This window comes from Diplodia corticola, assembly GCF_001883845.1.
Source record: "Diplodia corticola strain CBS 112549 chromosome Unknown scaffold17, whole genome shotgun sequence".
NCBI lineage: Eukaryota > Fungi > Ascomycota > Dothideomycetes > Botryosphaeriales > Botryosphaeriaceae > Diplodia > Diplodia corticola.
In genome coordinates, this window is record NW_017971496.1 from 91778 (window position 1) to 106171 (window position 14394).

General features: G+C 56.4%; 4 protein-coding genes across 4 annotated transcripts; 3 read left to right on the forward strand and 1 right to left on the reverse strand.

The window, feature by feature from the left end:
• Positions 1-810: 810 nt before the first annotated feature.
• On the reverse strand, positions 811-3541 carry BKCO1_1700027 (protein mesa; the record flags this gene model as incomplete). The annotated part of the gene is made up of 3 exons (XM_020271638.1): positions 811-2676; positions 2733-2793; positions 2844-3541. 3 exons carry the CDS (start codon positions 3539-3541, stop codon positions 811-813), a joined length of 2625 nt encoding a protein of 874 aa, XP_020131617.1.
• Positions 3542-4008: 467 nt separating this feature from the next.
• BKCO1_1700028 (calcium-binding ef-hand protein) lies at positions 4009-5113 on the forward strand (the record flags this gene model as incomplete). The annotated part of the gene is made up of 2 exons (XM_020271639.1): positions 4009-4011; positions 4064-5113. 2 exons carry the CDS (start codon positions 4009-4011, stop codon positions 5111-5113), a joined length of 1053 nt encoding a protein of 350 aa, XP_020131624.1.
• A 433-nt stretch (positions 5114-5546) lies between these two features.
• On the forward strand, positions 5547-7144 carry BKCO1_1700029 (uncharacterized protein; the record flags this gene model as incomplete). The annotated part of the gene is made up of 4 exons (XM_020271640.1): positions 5547-5609; positions 5659-5745; positions 5796-5978; positions 6047-7144. The coding sequence occupies 4 exons, from the start codon at positions 5547-5549 to the stop codon at positions 7142-7144; spliced, it is 1431 nt and encodes a 476-aa protein (XP_020131623.1).
• Positions 7145-8705: 1561 nt separating this feature from the next.
• Positions 8706-12308, forward strand: BKCO1_1700030 (uncharacterized protein; the record flags this gene model as incomplete). Its single annotated transcript, XM_020271642.1, has 2 exons — positions 8706-8902; positions 9161-12308. 2 exons carry the CDS (start codon positions 8706-8708, stop codon positions 12306-12308), a joined length of 3345 nt encoding a protein of 1114 aa, XP_020131703.1.
• Between the last annotated feature and the right edge of the window lie 2086 nt (positions 12309-14394).

The window sequence follows — 14394 nt, forward strand, 5'->3', positions numbered from 1 at the left end:
GATATTACCGCATGTTTGTGTGGGTCCGCTGAAATTCCACCATTACAAATTTCAAGGAAGACTATTTAATTCCTCCGTGCCCCGCCTTTTCCCTTCCTGCGTGGATAGTTGAAGCGAACACCCGGACACAGATGCGAATGTTAGATCTATGGAATATCTGCAGATAAAGGATCCTATCACCTACGGAAGACGTTCAAATCCTCTGTGGGGCAGACGTAGGTATGCTCAATTCTTTTGCAACCCGCTGCAAGATGATTTGTCTTGGCACATCGGTGCACGACTTATTCCCTCTTACTAACCCATCAACGCCGGGAGTATAGAAGACCTTTTACATCGTTGGAGAAGGGGGTCTTGCGTGGAAATAGAAGAGTATTCGCCATCTATGTACTTGGAAGCTGAAACGATCCGGCAATCCATTAACGAACGATATAAAAACAGACTGCTTGACTCACACAGACAACCCCGCCCCGTCTGTTGATCCGGATGACACAGCTTCCTCTACCGGACATGAGAAATCCTTTCCTTCTCCCACAAGCCTAAATAGCTGTTGTACTATATACGAGTGAATGTGTATATATGTTGTAGAAGTAGAGCATTCCAAGAAGAATGGAAGAGAATCGGGTATCGTTTTCATTTCTTCGTTCCCATCACAAATCAATCCCTCCGCTCTGCGTTCGTTGCCCACTTCTTTCGCACGAGAGAAATCAAAACAAGCCACCCGAAAATGAAAAAGAAGAGGCCACCAAAAAAAATGGGGGGAGAAGGGAAGAAAAACAAAAGCCAAAGATTCATTCAACAACGACCCAGTCACTACAGCAGCCCAGGCGTGACCACCACCTCCTGCTCCCTCTTGATGCGGTACAGCGCCAGCTTGGCGAAGCGGCCGAGGCTGGCCCAGAAGTGGCGGCCGGCCGGGTGATCCATGACCTTCTCGAGCAGGGCGACGACGGCCTGGCGCACGTCGACGCGCGGGTGGAACAGGCCGAGCGAGAGGTGGAAGAGGCCGCTGTTGGATTCGGGCGTCACGCTCAGCAGCTGCAGGATCGTGTCGTACTGGCGCTGCGCCGCGGCCGAGGTGGGCGAGAGCGCGCGGTGGTCCGGCCCGACCTTTGCCGTCGGACTGACCGGGCTGCCGTTGCCGTCTTCGTCCGGAGAGGCGCTGTTCTCGTTCTCGTTCATGATGGCGGCGATGTTGTTGTTGTGGTTGCTCGCGGCGTCTTCTTTGCTGTCGCCCGGCTTTGGCTTGCCGGCCTCCTCGACCGCGCGGGCGAGGGCGAGGTAGACGCCGGCGCTCTGCTCGTGGGTCAGGCGCGTTGCGCGCAGGCGGTCAAGCAACCAGAGCAGGTCGAGGTGCCGGATGGGCTGTCGCTCCCACATGCGCGCCAGGTCCTGGACGTAGCTGTAGTACGAGCGCGTGTTGCGCCACCCTTCCACCCGATGCACGTTCGCGCCCAGCTCCCGCAGCCTCTCGGACTCGGTGGCCCACACGTAGCCATGTCCCTTGATATTGGCGTCGATGGGCGAGAACTCGGCTTCGGGCGACGTGGGCGACAGCGCCGAAGCCGCGGATTGCGCGCCGATGTGCAGAGCCGAAGCTCCGTATACCGTCTCCTCGGACGCGGCTGCGAGCCGCGTGAACTTCAGCACCCAGTCACGGAAGCGCGATCGGATTGCTCCTTCTCCAAGACGATTGGAGATGGCACCGAGGATGGCTTCCATGAATTGGGTGTCTCCCGTGGGATCGACATCCTTTCCGCTGGTGCTGGGCATGCTCATGCTGAGGTTAGCATTCAGACCTTGACCAAGAGCGCTCGCAAGCCCGGGGGGCAGCATAGCCTGCTGCTGTTGAAAGTAGAGTAGGCCGTCTGTTATCCCTGCGCCTTCGATCTTGTGAGAGATCTTCATACGACCTGCAGGCAGATCGCAAAGCACATCCCACCACTCCGGCTTATGAGCGAACGCAGGGTTGGTGACACCGGCAATAAATCCGGGAACTTGGATCAAGTCATCAATTTTTGTCAGATCGGTATAGGGAAATGCGTGGCGAGTGAATCCTCGTAGCACGCCTCCGGATGCTAGTGCACACGCTGCAAGGACAGCCTCAGCGACTTCTCCAGAGGGACGATTATGACCGAGAAAGACGATGCGTTTTTGGGTCAGCAGAGCGTTGACCAGCACAATAATCGGATGTGTATAGGCTCCAGAAGTTGTGAGGTGCGGATGCAGCGTGAAAGGTTGTGGAGAAGCGGCGTGCGGTGTAGAGAAGGTCTGGATGAGCTTGATGAGGGAGAAATCTCCAACGGTCTCCGGCTGAATAGCAGTTGGAACCTTGATGGGCACTGGGATCCCGTTGTACATGACCCGAGACTCAAACTCATGTGTGTCTCTTGGAAGAGTGTATTTGTTGGCAGGCGCACGAGTTGGAGATCCCGAAGTTGTCTTGGACAGCGCTAGTCGCGTGTCCTTCATATCTTCGAGCTGTCTTTGGGCGACCATTTGCTCGAATTTCTCGATGAACATATCGGGTGCGGAAGAGGCCTGGAGGATATTGCGTTCGAGGAAAGACAGTCTTGGTAATAGCGAGAGATCCATGGAATTGAGAGAGTCATATAGGGAAGCGAGTGTCTCTGGTTCGGGGTTACGGAAGTATTCCTCGATAGCAAGCAGCAGTAATGGCTGGGAGCAAATGAGCATCCAGGCGTTCGATGGAGGGGAGCGGGAGACATGGTTACCTTGTAAATGTGGAGGAAGCTGTGCCTTGTGCAGATTGCCATTGCTTTGCAGACAGCGCCTCTGTTACCGCGTCAACAATGGCCTTTGATGCTCACCGCAGCCGTACATACCTTTTTACTGTATTGTCTTGCTTGGTATTCACTAAGTTAAGCACATATATTAAAGGCGGCCCCTCAAAACCCTCATCGTCACTCTCTTCCGAGTCTTCCGAGTCGAGATCATCATCGTCGTCATCCTCCTCCTCGTCTGAGACGGCGCCATTCTCTCCGGTGCCGTTGCCGTTGGCGGCCTTCTTCGCCTTCCGCTCACTGCGCAGACGCCTGCGCTCTCGCCGCTCCTCTTTGGCCTCCTCCTCAGCCTCGGTATCCTTGTGCAAGAAAAATATTGTCCAGTCCTGACTACGGACGTGAGCCTGATCCGGAAGCATCAGGTCTGCCAGCATATGCTCGTCGCCGCTGATTGGACCGGGGTATTGGTGCTCCATGATACTCCCCCGGTCGATATCGAAGCTCGCGACAAGAATGTACTCGACATGGTTCTCGCGCGAATTCGAGGGGTACTGCGAGCGCAGAGGGCGACCCATTCGGCTTGACGAGCGCGGTCTAAAGCTGCGCGACGAGGCAGAGGGGCTGTAATCGCGGGGGATCAGAGCCGGCGCGGGCGAGCGCGAGGGGCGCGAGAGTGTGGACGGGGAGCGCGAGGGCGGGAAACTGGAGAGCGACGACTGGCGATGCGATTTGGTGGCAGTAGGGGCGACAGTCGTGGGAGGAGAAGGCGGTGGAGGCCGCGCGACTTGCACGGAGGCCATGGTGGAAGGGGCCAGGAGAGCTCTGATGTGAAGTGGAGCAGGGGTTACGGTCGGTGGGGGTGATTGACTCGTGCGGGGAGCGTGTCTTGCGCGGCGCGTGTTTTGACGACGCGGTGCAACGGAGGACTGAGCAGAATTCACGATGCACTCTATCCGGACGCCATTGCTAGAGACGATGAGAGTTTTGCGAGCCCAGCTGCAGCCAAACGCGCCGCATGTAGTGCGGCAGGGCTGCGCCTAGACGGGCGAGCCCCTGGTCGAAGGACTCGCTAATTCCCGCGCGGGTCCCCCAAGGCCACGCCGCTTGGCCTGGCGCGTTGCTCCACCGACAGCGCCCAAGCCGGCCCAGCATCAACACGCGCGTCATCGCCCTGCCTGCGCCTGTGCAACTCCACCTGCACCGGCGACTGTCACCGCCATAGCCACCACCGCCCTCCACACCGCGCTCCGATCCTCACGCCCCAAACATGGTAAGAAGCCCATCCGCACGCCGCTGCGCTGCTCTAACCCATCCGCGCCTAGTCGTCCGCCCCCGGCCCTTCGAGCCCGCTCAGGACCTCAAATCTATTTGCGAACCCCAATCGCGCCTCCCCATTCCGTCGCTCAGGCTCGAGACTCGACACGACTTCTCCGTCGGCATTGCGCAGCTCGCCCTTCGCGTCGCCCTCGAGGCCTTCGGAAGTTCGTCCGACCACACCCTCGCGGTTGTCACCCGCGAAGGAACGCGACAGTCCCTTTCGCCGCTCCACATCTTCCGTCCGCAGTAATGACGAAACCGACGGCGCCAAACCCGACGAGTCAGGCTATGGATCCGCAGCGGAGACTTCTGACAGGCCTAGTCTGGGCAGCCCGTTCCTGACAACTCGCAAGACCACCTTAAGCCCAGATCCCCCAGCCTCGCCAACCCGCCCTCCTGTCCAACGCAACATCACCATGACCACCGATACGAGTACCATCAAGCCTCCCCCCTCTCCGCCTGTTGAGCGTCGGCCGCAACGGCCACCACCTGCGGCCAGGGCTGCGTCGTTGCTCGGTAGCAGCGACCCACTCGCCCACCTTCCTCCGGCCTTGCTACACAGCATGCGTGAATCATTCAGCGTGCTCGACCGCGACAACAAAGGCAACATCAGCGCTCCGGACGTCCAGGAAGCTCTCTCTCAGGTTGGCCTCGATAACGGTCCTGCTTCCATCACTCCATATTTCGACGGGCAGCCGCAGTCGCTGAATCTCTCCGCATACCTCAACATGATGGCTTCCCTGCTCGCACCTTTAAGCAGGGAGCGGGAGCTTCTCTCCGCTTTCGAAGCATTCGATGACCAGGATGATGGCCAAATTGATGTCGCGGAATTGAGGGATGCATTGATGAACACAGCGCCGGAGCCAGGTCAGGAGAGACTTACGGAGCTGGAGATTGAGAGAGTCGTCGAAGGCTTCAGAGGCCGCAGAGCCCTAGGAAAGATGGGCAAAGGCGCGTTGGGTCGTGGAGATGTGTTTCGTTACAAGGAATTTGTCGGCAGTGTTTGTGGCGGTTCATCGGCCAAGGATGCCAACGAAGAAGCGACTGCAGCATAGTTTATGTCTTACGACTTTGAACGAGCATTTTGGCGTTGGATTGGCGAAGCGGGTACCGGTTGGGTTCGTTTAATAGACTTATGGAAAGAAATTTCAGGTTTTGTTTGAATCAGCTCGGTCTAGTCGGTATGTTGTGCGCTGATCTATTCCGCAGGGACCAGCTCAAAGCGCACAAGCAAAACAGCCACCACAAGTTTGCTGAAAGTTGGTGTTCCCTACATACAGAGATTTACAGCCCAGCTAGATAGGTGCGCTCGTGCGCAAAGGGTGATGGCATACGGAGGTGCAGATGGGAGGACCGCAGTTTAGCCCTTCGGCACTGCGGCAACGCTCCTTCCTTTTTGATGACCACGCCGCCACGCCTGAACACAACCGGACAACGCGCACTTTGCCCAGCTTCTCAACCTCAAAAAAGAACCCATCGACAGCTGCTATGCAGCAAGACGTGGAAACGGCGTCTGACGGCGCGTCGAGCGACTCCTCGCTCAGCGACTATGTAAGACTTTCCTATATTGCTTGCGATTACTGCGCTAATGGCCAGAAAGATGGAGGTCTCTACGCCCTCGCCCACACCGCCAAAATACCCCGACGCGCCAGATGATACTTGCGTTCCTGCAACTGCGAACAACGAGGTCTGTATTCTCATGATCTTTCTCGTATGTGGAACTTATTACGCGACTAGACCGACCAGGCCGACGAGACCTATCAGACCAATCAAACCGACGAGATTGACCAGACCGATCACGGTGGCGTGCCCGAGGCTATCATACACAACGAAACAAAGAAGCCACCGGTGCCGGCCTGGATGACTGACCCTGCTGGGAGAGTGGAGATCACGGTCGTTCCAAGTGTTGACAAGCCCCATGTAAGTCTCCGTGATACCCTGCTTCCTCCCACCCTCAGGGTAGTATGGCATACCTTAATAACACATAGACAGAGGTGACGGTTGGTGTCCACTATTGCACCCTCACACATGTTGAACTCGTTGGATTGATGCATATGAAGCAACTCGACCTAGATAGTCACGAGTACAGGAAAGAGGCAGCGCGTCTGGCTGAGCAGAGACGGTTTCAGATCCAGCCGTTCCATCCTGCTGTAGCACGCCGTCAACAACTACCCGGTTGTGATCATCTCTTGCAGTCGCAACCCGCTAGCTTACCTCTCGATCCTGTGCGTGACGCGCTCATCGCAAACGATTCTGACATACAGAATGCGCAAGGCATCCCTCAACGCAACGGAAACGGCGACGTCGATGTGAATGCTAGCACCCAGAACAAGCAACCGGCCCCTACTAACGACGCTGCCAATACAGCCCAGACGACACAGGCTCCCCAAAGTTCTCAACGGAGCGACACCGTCTACGTCGTGCTTATCCAGTACCAGCCCATGGTGGAGTATGGAGGATCGCAGTTCGAGTTCGCCGTACAGGATCAACGCCCAAAGACCGACGGGTTCTCCACCGTTGAACATTACACGAAAGCCTTCCGACTCCAGGCCGACGCAAAGAACTACGCTCTCCACTTGTTCACACAGCGTGTCACTCTGGACTATCGCTACATCATGCAGAAGGCCTGGGACGACCTGAGCCTCGAAGAGATTCGTGCATATGGCGTCACTGAGGATGGACCTTCACCGCACATCCGCGGCTTCAGGATGTCCTCGATCGCCGATCCGCACTACTGGCAAGTTCGCTTTGGCTGTGACGAGGAGTTCTGTCGCATCTCTGTCATCCCGGTCAAGTCGAGTGACTCAAAGTTGCAGAACATGCCGTTCGTTGAGGCAGGACAGCCCCATGGCTGTGTTCCGACCTCGCTGGAGCCGCCGAAGCGTCCTTCAAAGACGCGGGTCGATGCGGAGATGGCAGATGGTGCGGAAGGTACCACATCTACGGAGGCGACATCCAACTTGGAGCAGTCGATCCCTGCTGATAATGTCGTTTCTATGGGGACCGTTCCTAGCGGAACCATTCCTATGGAGACCGTTTCTATGGAGACTGGTCCTACTGAACCCCCTCTACTGAACAAGGGCTGAGTGAGCTATTGGTTGTGGAGTAACATGGGTTTGAGGATGATTGGATGGGATTGGGAAACGGCTCTCAGGAATGCGATCGATTCGTGAGGCAGAGCAAGGAAAGACGACATAAGGTCGGGCTCTACGGTTACACTCGGCTTAGATAGGCAATTAACGGGATTGGACAAGAAACCCCCCTGAAAGTGAGCGAAGCATAGGGTACCGTACGTTCTAGAAGGTCACCAGACAGGTGGTGATCTGATCGTCTTACCCCGGATATTGTACGGGAGATTGCCACCTGGAGTCGGACGGAACCATAGATGACGACACGAATGGAGTGGAGTAGGGAGGGGCTGAGAAGCCGGTCGTACGGAGTCGACGATGCCGCTGAGGGTTGCATGCATGGAAGGCAGAGCCGGGAGTGCGGTAATAGATATGCTCGCTCCGTGTTTCAAGGCCAGAATGAGCTCCGTCGGAGGCGGCCGGCACGATTAGCCGTGTATTATTAGAAGGCTACTCTGATGGACGAGGTGACGAAAAGGGTAATCAGCGCTTTAGACCGGCACTGTGATTGGCCGGTCGCGCACTGAGCCAATATTTGCGAAGGATCGGCATGGGCTCGGGTGCAATACACGTTGATTGTGCTGTGGCGGAGACGGCAAGGAGTGTGGTAAGAGCATGGAGCGTTCACCCCATGAGTGCTGGCGTCACGGATCAGCGGCTCCTTACTGCCATGGCAGTCAGCAGGCGTGCAGCGCAGCGTGAGGCACGTCGGCCAGGGGTCATCCTGCGCGGGGTGGAGCGCTGTCTTCGCGGGCAGCGTGTGGCGCTGGGCGGCGGTGAGTGGCGTGGCATGGCCTCGTGACAGCGCTGGCGCGCGGGCTGTCGAGGGTAAAACAGGGCGTGACTTGAGCGAGGGCTGCGAGAGGCCGCAAAATGACGAAGATAAAGCTCCGCTTCACGTGCGCGGCTAAGGTGGGACCAGGCCGGCCGTGGAGGCTGCATGGCCCCGCGCTGATGCCCCCTCCCGCCGCCGTCGGCATGCAGCTCGCAGATACTCCCCGTATCAGCGCAGCTTCAACCAGAGGTACCGCCTCAACAACTCACTTGCCCCGCTCTCAACACCCTCCCCCACCACAAACCCACCGCGCCTGAAGCTCTTCGGATTCTCTGCGCGCTTCATGCCCCCTCCTGTCTTTGCATAACCGGCCGAATCGCACCCGGACTTCGCCGGTACCAGCATTCCCGCCCGCCGACCCGCTCCGCTGTGACAGCCAGACCCGGCGCGTATCGCAACCAGCCCTCCGTGAGACGCGACAAGAGCCACCTGCACCGAGAGCAGCTCCGGCACGCGGAAAAGCGCGCACAAGGCCTGATCACGGGCGAGTACCACGCCGCAACCGTCCATTGTCTCAGGCACCACCGGTGACGTCTCCCCGCCACGCAACCGCGCTGCGTCCAAGCTCCGGTACCCTCCAACGCAGCAGCGAGCAGCCAGACACCGCCGCTCGCTCTCCATCCCAAACCCGACTACTGCGCTCGCGCCCCCGCTCTCCCGCCCGCAACCGCCGAAGCTCATTTCATGCCCTCATCGCCTGAGAACGCGGCAGCCCTGACGAACCCCCAGCCCGGCATTGGATACCTATACCAACAGCACAACCGCAACCGATCGCGAGGAGTCGACACCGTGCAGACCCGAGGGCGGAACATATCGCGATATGAATTTGGACGAAGAGACCGCTATGGGGAGCGCGTTACGCGTATCTTCCCCAGAGAGATGTGAGTCACCCCAGCGGAGTCGAGAGTGAGGGGCTATCCGGCAGACATTCCGGGGCCCTTGCCGCTCCACGACAAACATGATGGTGGACAACCACCTTGAGCCGTGGTTGCCATCGATCGGATCAGAACCGGCGAACTGGCGGGAGCCAGCGCAAACGTGGCCGATAAAGCTTCTACTTCACCGCCCACAGCCCGCTTTCCCGCCTGCAGCGTCTCCTCACCAGCTCCAGTCCTTTGTTAACGTCTTCCTCTCAATAGAGCAAAGTCTCCGCAGTCTGCAACGCGATACCAAGCCTCCCCTAATCCTGCGACCTCGCCTCTCATTTCCGCTTTTGGCACTACCACAACAACCGCCGCACACTACACCAGCGAGTGGACAAAGTCGTTGCCCTTCTTTGCTGGACAAGGCCCACCCAATGGAAGAAGCTTGAGCGGCTCGCCCGGCCAGAACTTCGGCGTCTCCAACTCCCCACCTACCATTGGGGGCAGGCCGATGAGCCACCCGAACCACTACCCCAGTTTTGGCGGCAGGCTAGGCGTCTCCCCGCGCCAGTCGCCACCCCGAGATCGCCGTGCGTCCATGTTCTCGCAGTATTCGCAGCAGCCGCCGCTCCCACACCAGCCACAGTCACATTTCTATAATCTGCCTGATGTCGACTTTGGGTTGGATGCCCCACAGGGCGAGATGACACCTGGAGCCAACGGCTACTACTGTGGATTTGACACGCTTGACGCAGCTGGAGACAAACCATCATCACGGGTGGGACAGAACGCACTCTTGGTGGGTTATGAGGGTGGTCTTGACGCCTTTGATGTGAGAGCATCGCACATGAACGTCTTGGGAAGGGTGGAAGGCCTAAGGGGTGCAGTTATTGGTGCGAAGATAGTGCAGTGGTCTGGCGGTACAGACCCTTGTGCAGACGATCGTCCATTGGTTGCACTTGTCATTCACGGACCACTCTTGGAAGGTGTAAAGGATACCCGCCACTCAAGTGGCTCTTCTTCTGGCGCTTGCACCGATGAGAACGAAGGCTCGTCGAGCCCGCCCACCCGTCCAGCCTCCGCTTTGGGCGACACCAACTTGGCAGACGTGACTCACTATCAGACGACCGTTGAGATATGGTCCCTGAAAAAAGGCACGCATGTCGCAACGTTGTACAAGGCCCCGCCAGTGCCCCTCACTACACCATTGGACAGCCCTGTCTTTCAGCCCCCGCCTCCAGTGGGTGATCTGCGGATCGACGCCAAGGGTAAATTCGTAGTGGTTGCTTCGGGATGCAGCGGTGAAGTATTTGTATTCACACCGAAGGAGGAGGAAGCCCACCCGGCGTCGTTCAGATGCATCGGAAAGGTCTGGACGACGGTTCAAATCCGTGAACATACCCCGACCCCCAGCTCGGCGAGCTCGACGGAGTTGAACAGCCTCGAAGGCGATAACGTGGTTTCTTTCGGCAATCCTCTGTTTGCGCTCAGTGAGCGCTGGATAGCCGTTGTGCCTCCCGGGTCATCTTCATTGTACTCTCTCAACGGAACCACACTTCTGTCACCCTCCCAACCAAAGCCGCCGGGGATGACTACTCACGCACCACCTCCACCGCCTTCTGCAAACTGCCAAGTCGATGCTCCTGAAGATAGTTTCTTCAAAAACGCTTCTCGAGAGGTGGCTCAGCAAGCCATGAAGGGCATGCAGTGGGCTGCCAGTACCGGCATGCAGGCGTGGAAGAGTTACTGGAGCAACAAGCCTGCGAGCGAGCAGAATCCGAATGGTACCATGCCAATCGACAACCAGGGGCAAGTGTACTTCCCACCTACTCACGGACACAGCCAGAGTCCTCCGCAATCCAGCAATGAGCCGTCTTTGGTCTCCATCTTTGACATGCAAAAGATGGCGGAAACCGAATCCACGAAAAACCGAAGCACTCTTCAGCCGCTCACCACCTTCACGGCACCTCTTGGCTGCAGCTTCTTGTCCTTCTCACCCAGTGGGCTGATGTTGATGACTTTCAGCAAGAAAGGAGACAATCAGTTCGTCTGGGACTTGAACTGCATGCACCACACCAGCTCTCGTGGCACACGTGGCAACAGGTCCTCACAAGCGCACGTGCGGCAAGTTGCAAAGTTCACGCGCATGACCATCGCCAACATCGTTGATGTTGCATGGTCTGCTGGCAATGCCCGTCGGCTTGCAATTCTGACGGACAAAGGAACCGTGCACATGTATCCGATGCCCGCATCTGCATTCCAGTGGCCGCCACCAAGGCGCGTCCGCAAACCGAATGAGCAACCCAAGAAAGAAGTTGTGGAAGAACAGCCTCCGAAAGGAAGCGGCATCATCGGCTCAGCTGCTCAGAACATCACCGGCAAAGCCAAGCCTTTCTTCAGCTCTGTCCGCAACCGTGGTGGCAGCGTGGGGTCTGGCTTTAGCTTGAGCAACCTCAGCATGACTCCCGCTGCCGGTGCCAAAGGTGGAAAAGCCGTCGCTGCTGGCATTGGAAAGTCGATTGGTGGTGCTGCCAGCAATCTCAAGCATGCTAGCGACAACAAGCTTCAGCTGCCTTCCTTGGTCAACGGCGTGAACGCATCATCGGTGGTCTGGCTCGTCAACCCGAAGTACCGTGATCCTCGCATCGCGCTCGTTTCTGGTGGTGTTTTGACCATTCACAAAGTCAACTTCAAGGAGGTTCGTAGCAAGAACGGCAGGCCCCAGACACGCATTACCAAGCAGAAACTCGTCGAGTACGGCCTGAACCCAATCAGAGATAGCACTATCGCTCCCGCTACGTTTGCGTATCTCACCTCGAAGCCAGGTGAAGAGCCTGCGCCGCTTCCTGGAACTGGAAGGTCTGGAGATTCTTATTGGAACCCGAAAGCTCCTGCCGTCGGTGCGACCAAGGCAAAGGGCATGATGGCTCATCCACTAGCCACTGCGGAGATTGAGACCAATACGCCTTATCAGCCGTTCCATACCGACAGGCGGATTGACCTGTTCATCAACGACGTTCCTGCCCAGGATCATGTCGAAGGTGAAGCCGAGCAGCAAGTAGAAGAGGAAGTCTCGATTGCTCAGGCGATTCATCACGTTGATGACTGCACTGTCTGGGCTTTTGGATCTGATATCCCCTCTGTCAAGGTCACTCTCCCGTCATCGCACGCTTATGACGACGATCCTTTCTCCGACGACCTTCTCGGCCTTGACATGAACGGCAATGGTCCGGGCGCAGGTGGTGCTGCCGGCATGGTGAGCGACTTTGCTCTGCGTGAGGGTGACGAAGAGATCGAGCAGGTCGTCGTGACAACCAGGCGCCGTCGCCTCAAGCGCAAGGAAATCGACGAGGAAACGGAGCCTGACGAAGGCTTCTTCGAAGACGACTGCGAGGTTTGGGACTTCGCTGGCGATAGGGTGTAGATGTATGTTTCCGCGCCATCCGACGTCTGTCTCCTCCGGGCTCTGCCAGACCCTCTCTACTCACTCCGCTGGTCTTTCTTCTCCCTTCGCCGCTCTATTTTGCATGCTAATGCACACTCGCCCTTGGAGTACGCCTTTCATTTTGTTTTTGGGATGAACCGTGATTTTTAAGCGGAGGAGACGATGCATCGGATACCACAGATACTCACAAGACCAATTGCTTTTGTTCAGCCCAGCAATCTCATTCTCCCCCCCCGCCTTTCCCATCAGAAAAACCCAGTACAGTGCATACAAACCACACCCCATTGCATTCACCCCATTGCATCCATCTCTCTATTGTCGGCGTTTGCATAGACCGGTCGGCTCTTGGAGGATCTTATTTCTCCTTCTCTTTTCAACTGTTTGCTTTTGGGGACTCTGGTTAGTTTCTTGTGGGTGTTTCCTGTTTTTTATTCGTCGTCGTTTTGGGGGGCTACGGCTACCAGCCTGTCTGGAGCTGTGAGAGATTTCCCTCCTGGCTTGCCCTTTTCCCACCTGTGATGGGAGTAGGGTGCGCCAGGGGGCGAGATCTCGTACTGATGATCGTGGGCTTTTTCCTTGGCCTGGATGAGTGTAACTGGTTTGGGATTTGGTTAGGACAGGCCGGGAGGACGGACATAAACATACAGAAAATCATACTTGGACAACTCTTTTCGCTGAAATGCGTTATTGTTTTTTGTTTTGTTTTCCACGCTGGTGGAGGCGAGCGATACTTAATACAGAGATCGGCCTAAAACAAAAAGTCAATGATGCTTAGAATGTCGATTCAAATGCGTCGTCGGACGGTATGACTAAAAAGCCTCTCGTACAATCGATTGGCGAAGAAGGCCGACGGCGCTCCGGCCGTGATATACGGCACCGTGAGTGAGGACGGCAATCTCGTGTACGATGTGATTCGACGACTACCATACTACGCGACGATTACAAGAAAGTCACTCACCCGACACACAAGAGGGTACCATGATCCAAGGCCAGTCTCAGTACAAGGGAGACGCATGGCGAAGCAGTACACGAGATACATGAGAATGGTTCCCCGAGGCAGAGAGGAGTGCGGCGGAGTGTGAGACAGCCTGCGAGCACTTACCAGAAAGCTTCCTATGGCTGGTCCACTCTGTCAATCCCAACAGACGAACTGTATAGTACGTTGGACGTCGACGCCTCGGAGGAGTAGAGTCTGCATTGATGGTCCATGCCTCGTGCACCATTAACATGGGCTGGTTGACACTTGGGCTGCTGGCTGGAATCGATACTTCACCTGGGGGTTTTTCGTCTCTCTCACCCAAGAAAGTGATTGGTCAATATTCGCTCACGCACATGTCGATATATCTTGTTCGCTCCCTGGGCTGCCTAAAGGTGACGGGGCCTGACTGCGTTTCCGTTTCCAGTTTTCTTTTCCCCTTCACCGTTCGTGCAGTGAGTAGAAAAAGCGCATGAAGGCACACGAAAGCAGCTGAGATCACTATAAGGGCCTTAGTGAGAAGCACCACGTTTGTGCCTTGTTTATATACGAGTGCGCTTTGGTCGCGAGAGTGAGGGCTCTGATGGATCAGATTGTAGTGCAATCATAGAGACTCGAAGTTGGTGCTATGTGGCTATTCGTGGCAAACTGGACTAAGAAAGCTTTTAGGTATGATGCGTTTCTGTATTTGGTGACTAGAAGAAAAGGGGAAGAGGCTTGAAACACGAGGGGGAGCTGGATGGTGTTTTCCGGAGTACAGGTAACAACACTTCTCATGTTGTCTGCTGTGAATACCGGCAGCATCCTTCTCTTCCAGTGGGACTGAATCGTGATGGGAAATTCAGATTATGCTGCTGAACAGAGCTGTCGCAGATAAGGTGGTGCGAATGCTGTGCACGCTAATAAACCCTGATTTTTACAAGTCATGACAATCATCTTTTGGCGTGAAAGTAGGCTACATGTCAGCGTGGTGTAGTTGATAAGGCCAAGCCACACAGCATAGGAAGACAGGCTTGCTCTGTGCATCCGAGATTGACCGCCACGGTGACTGGTTTGATGATGGCCTCCAAAGCCACAATTGCCTCCTGT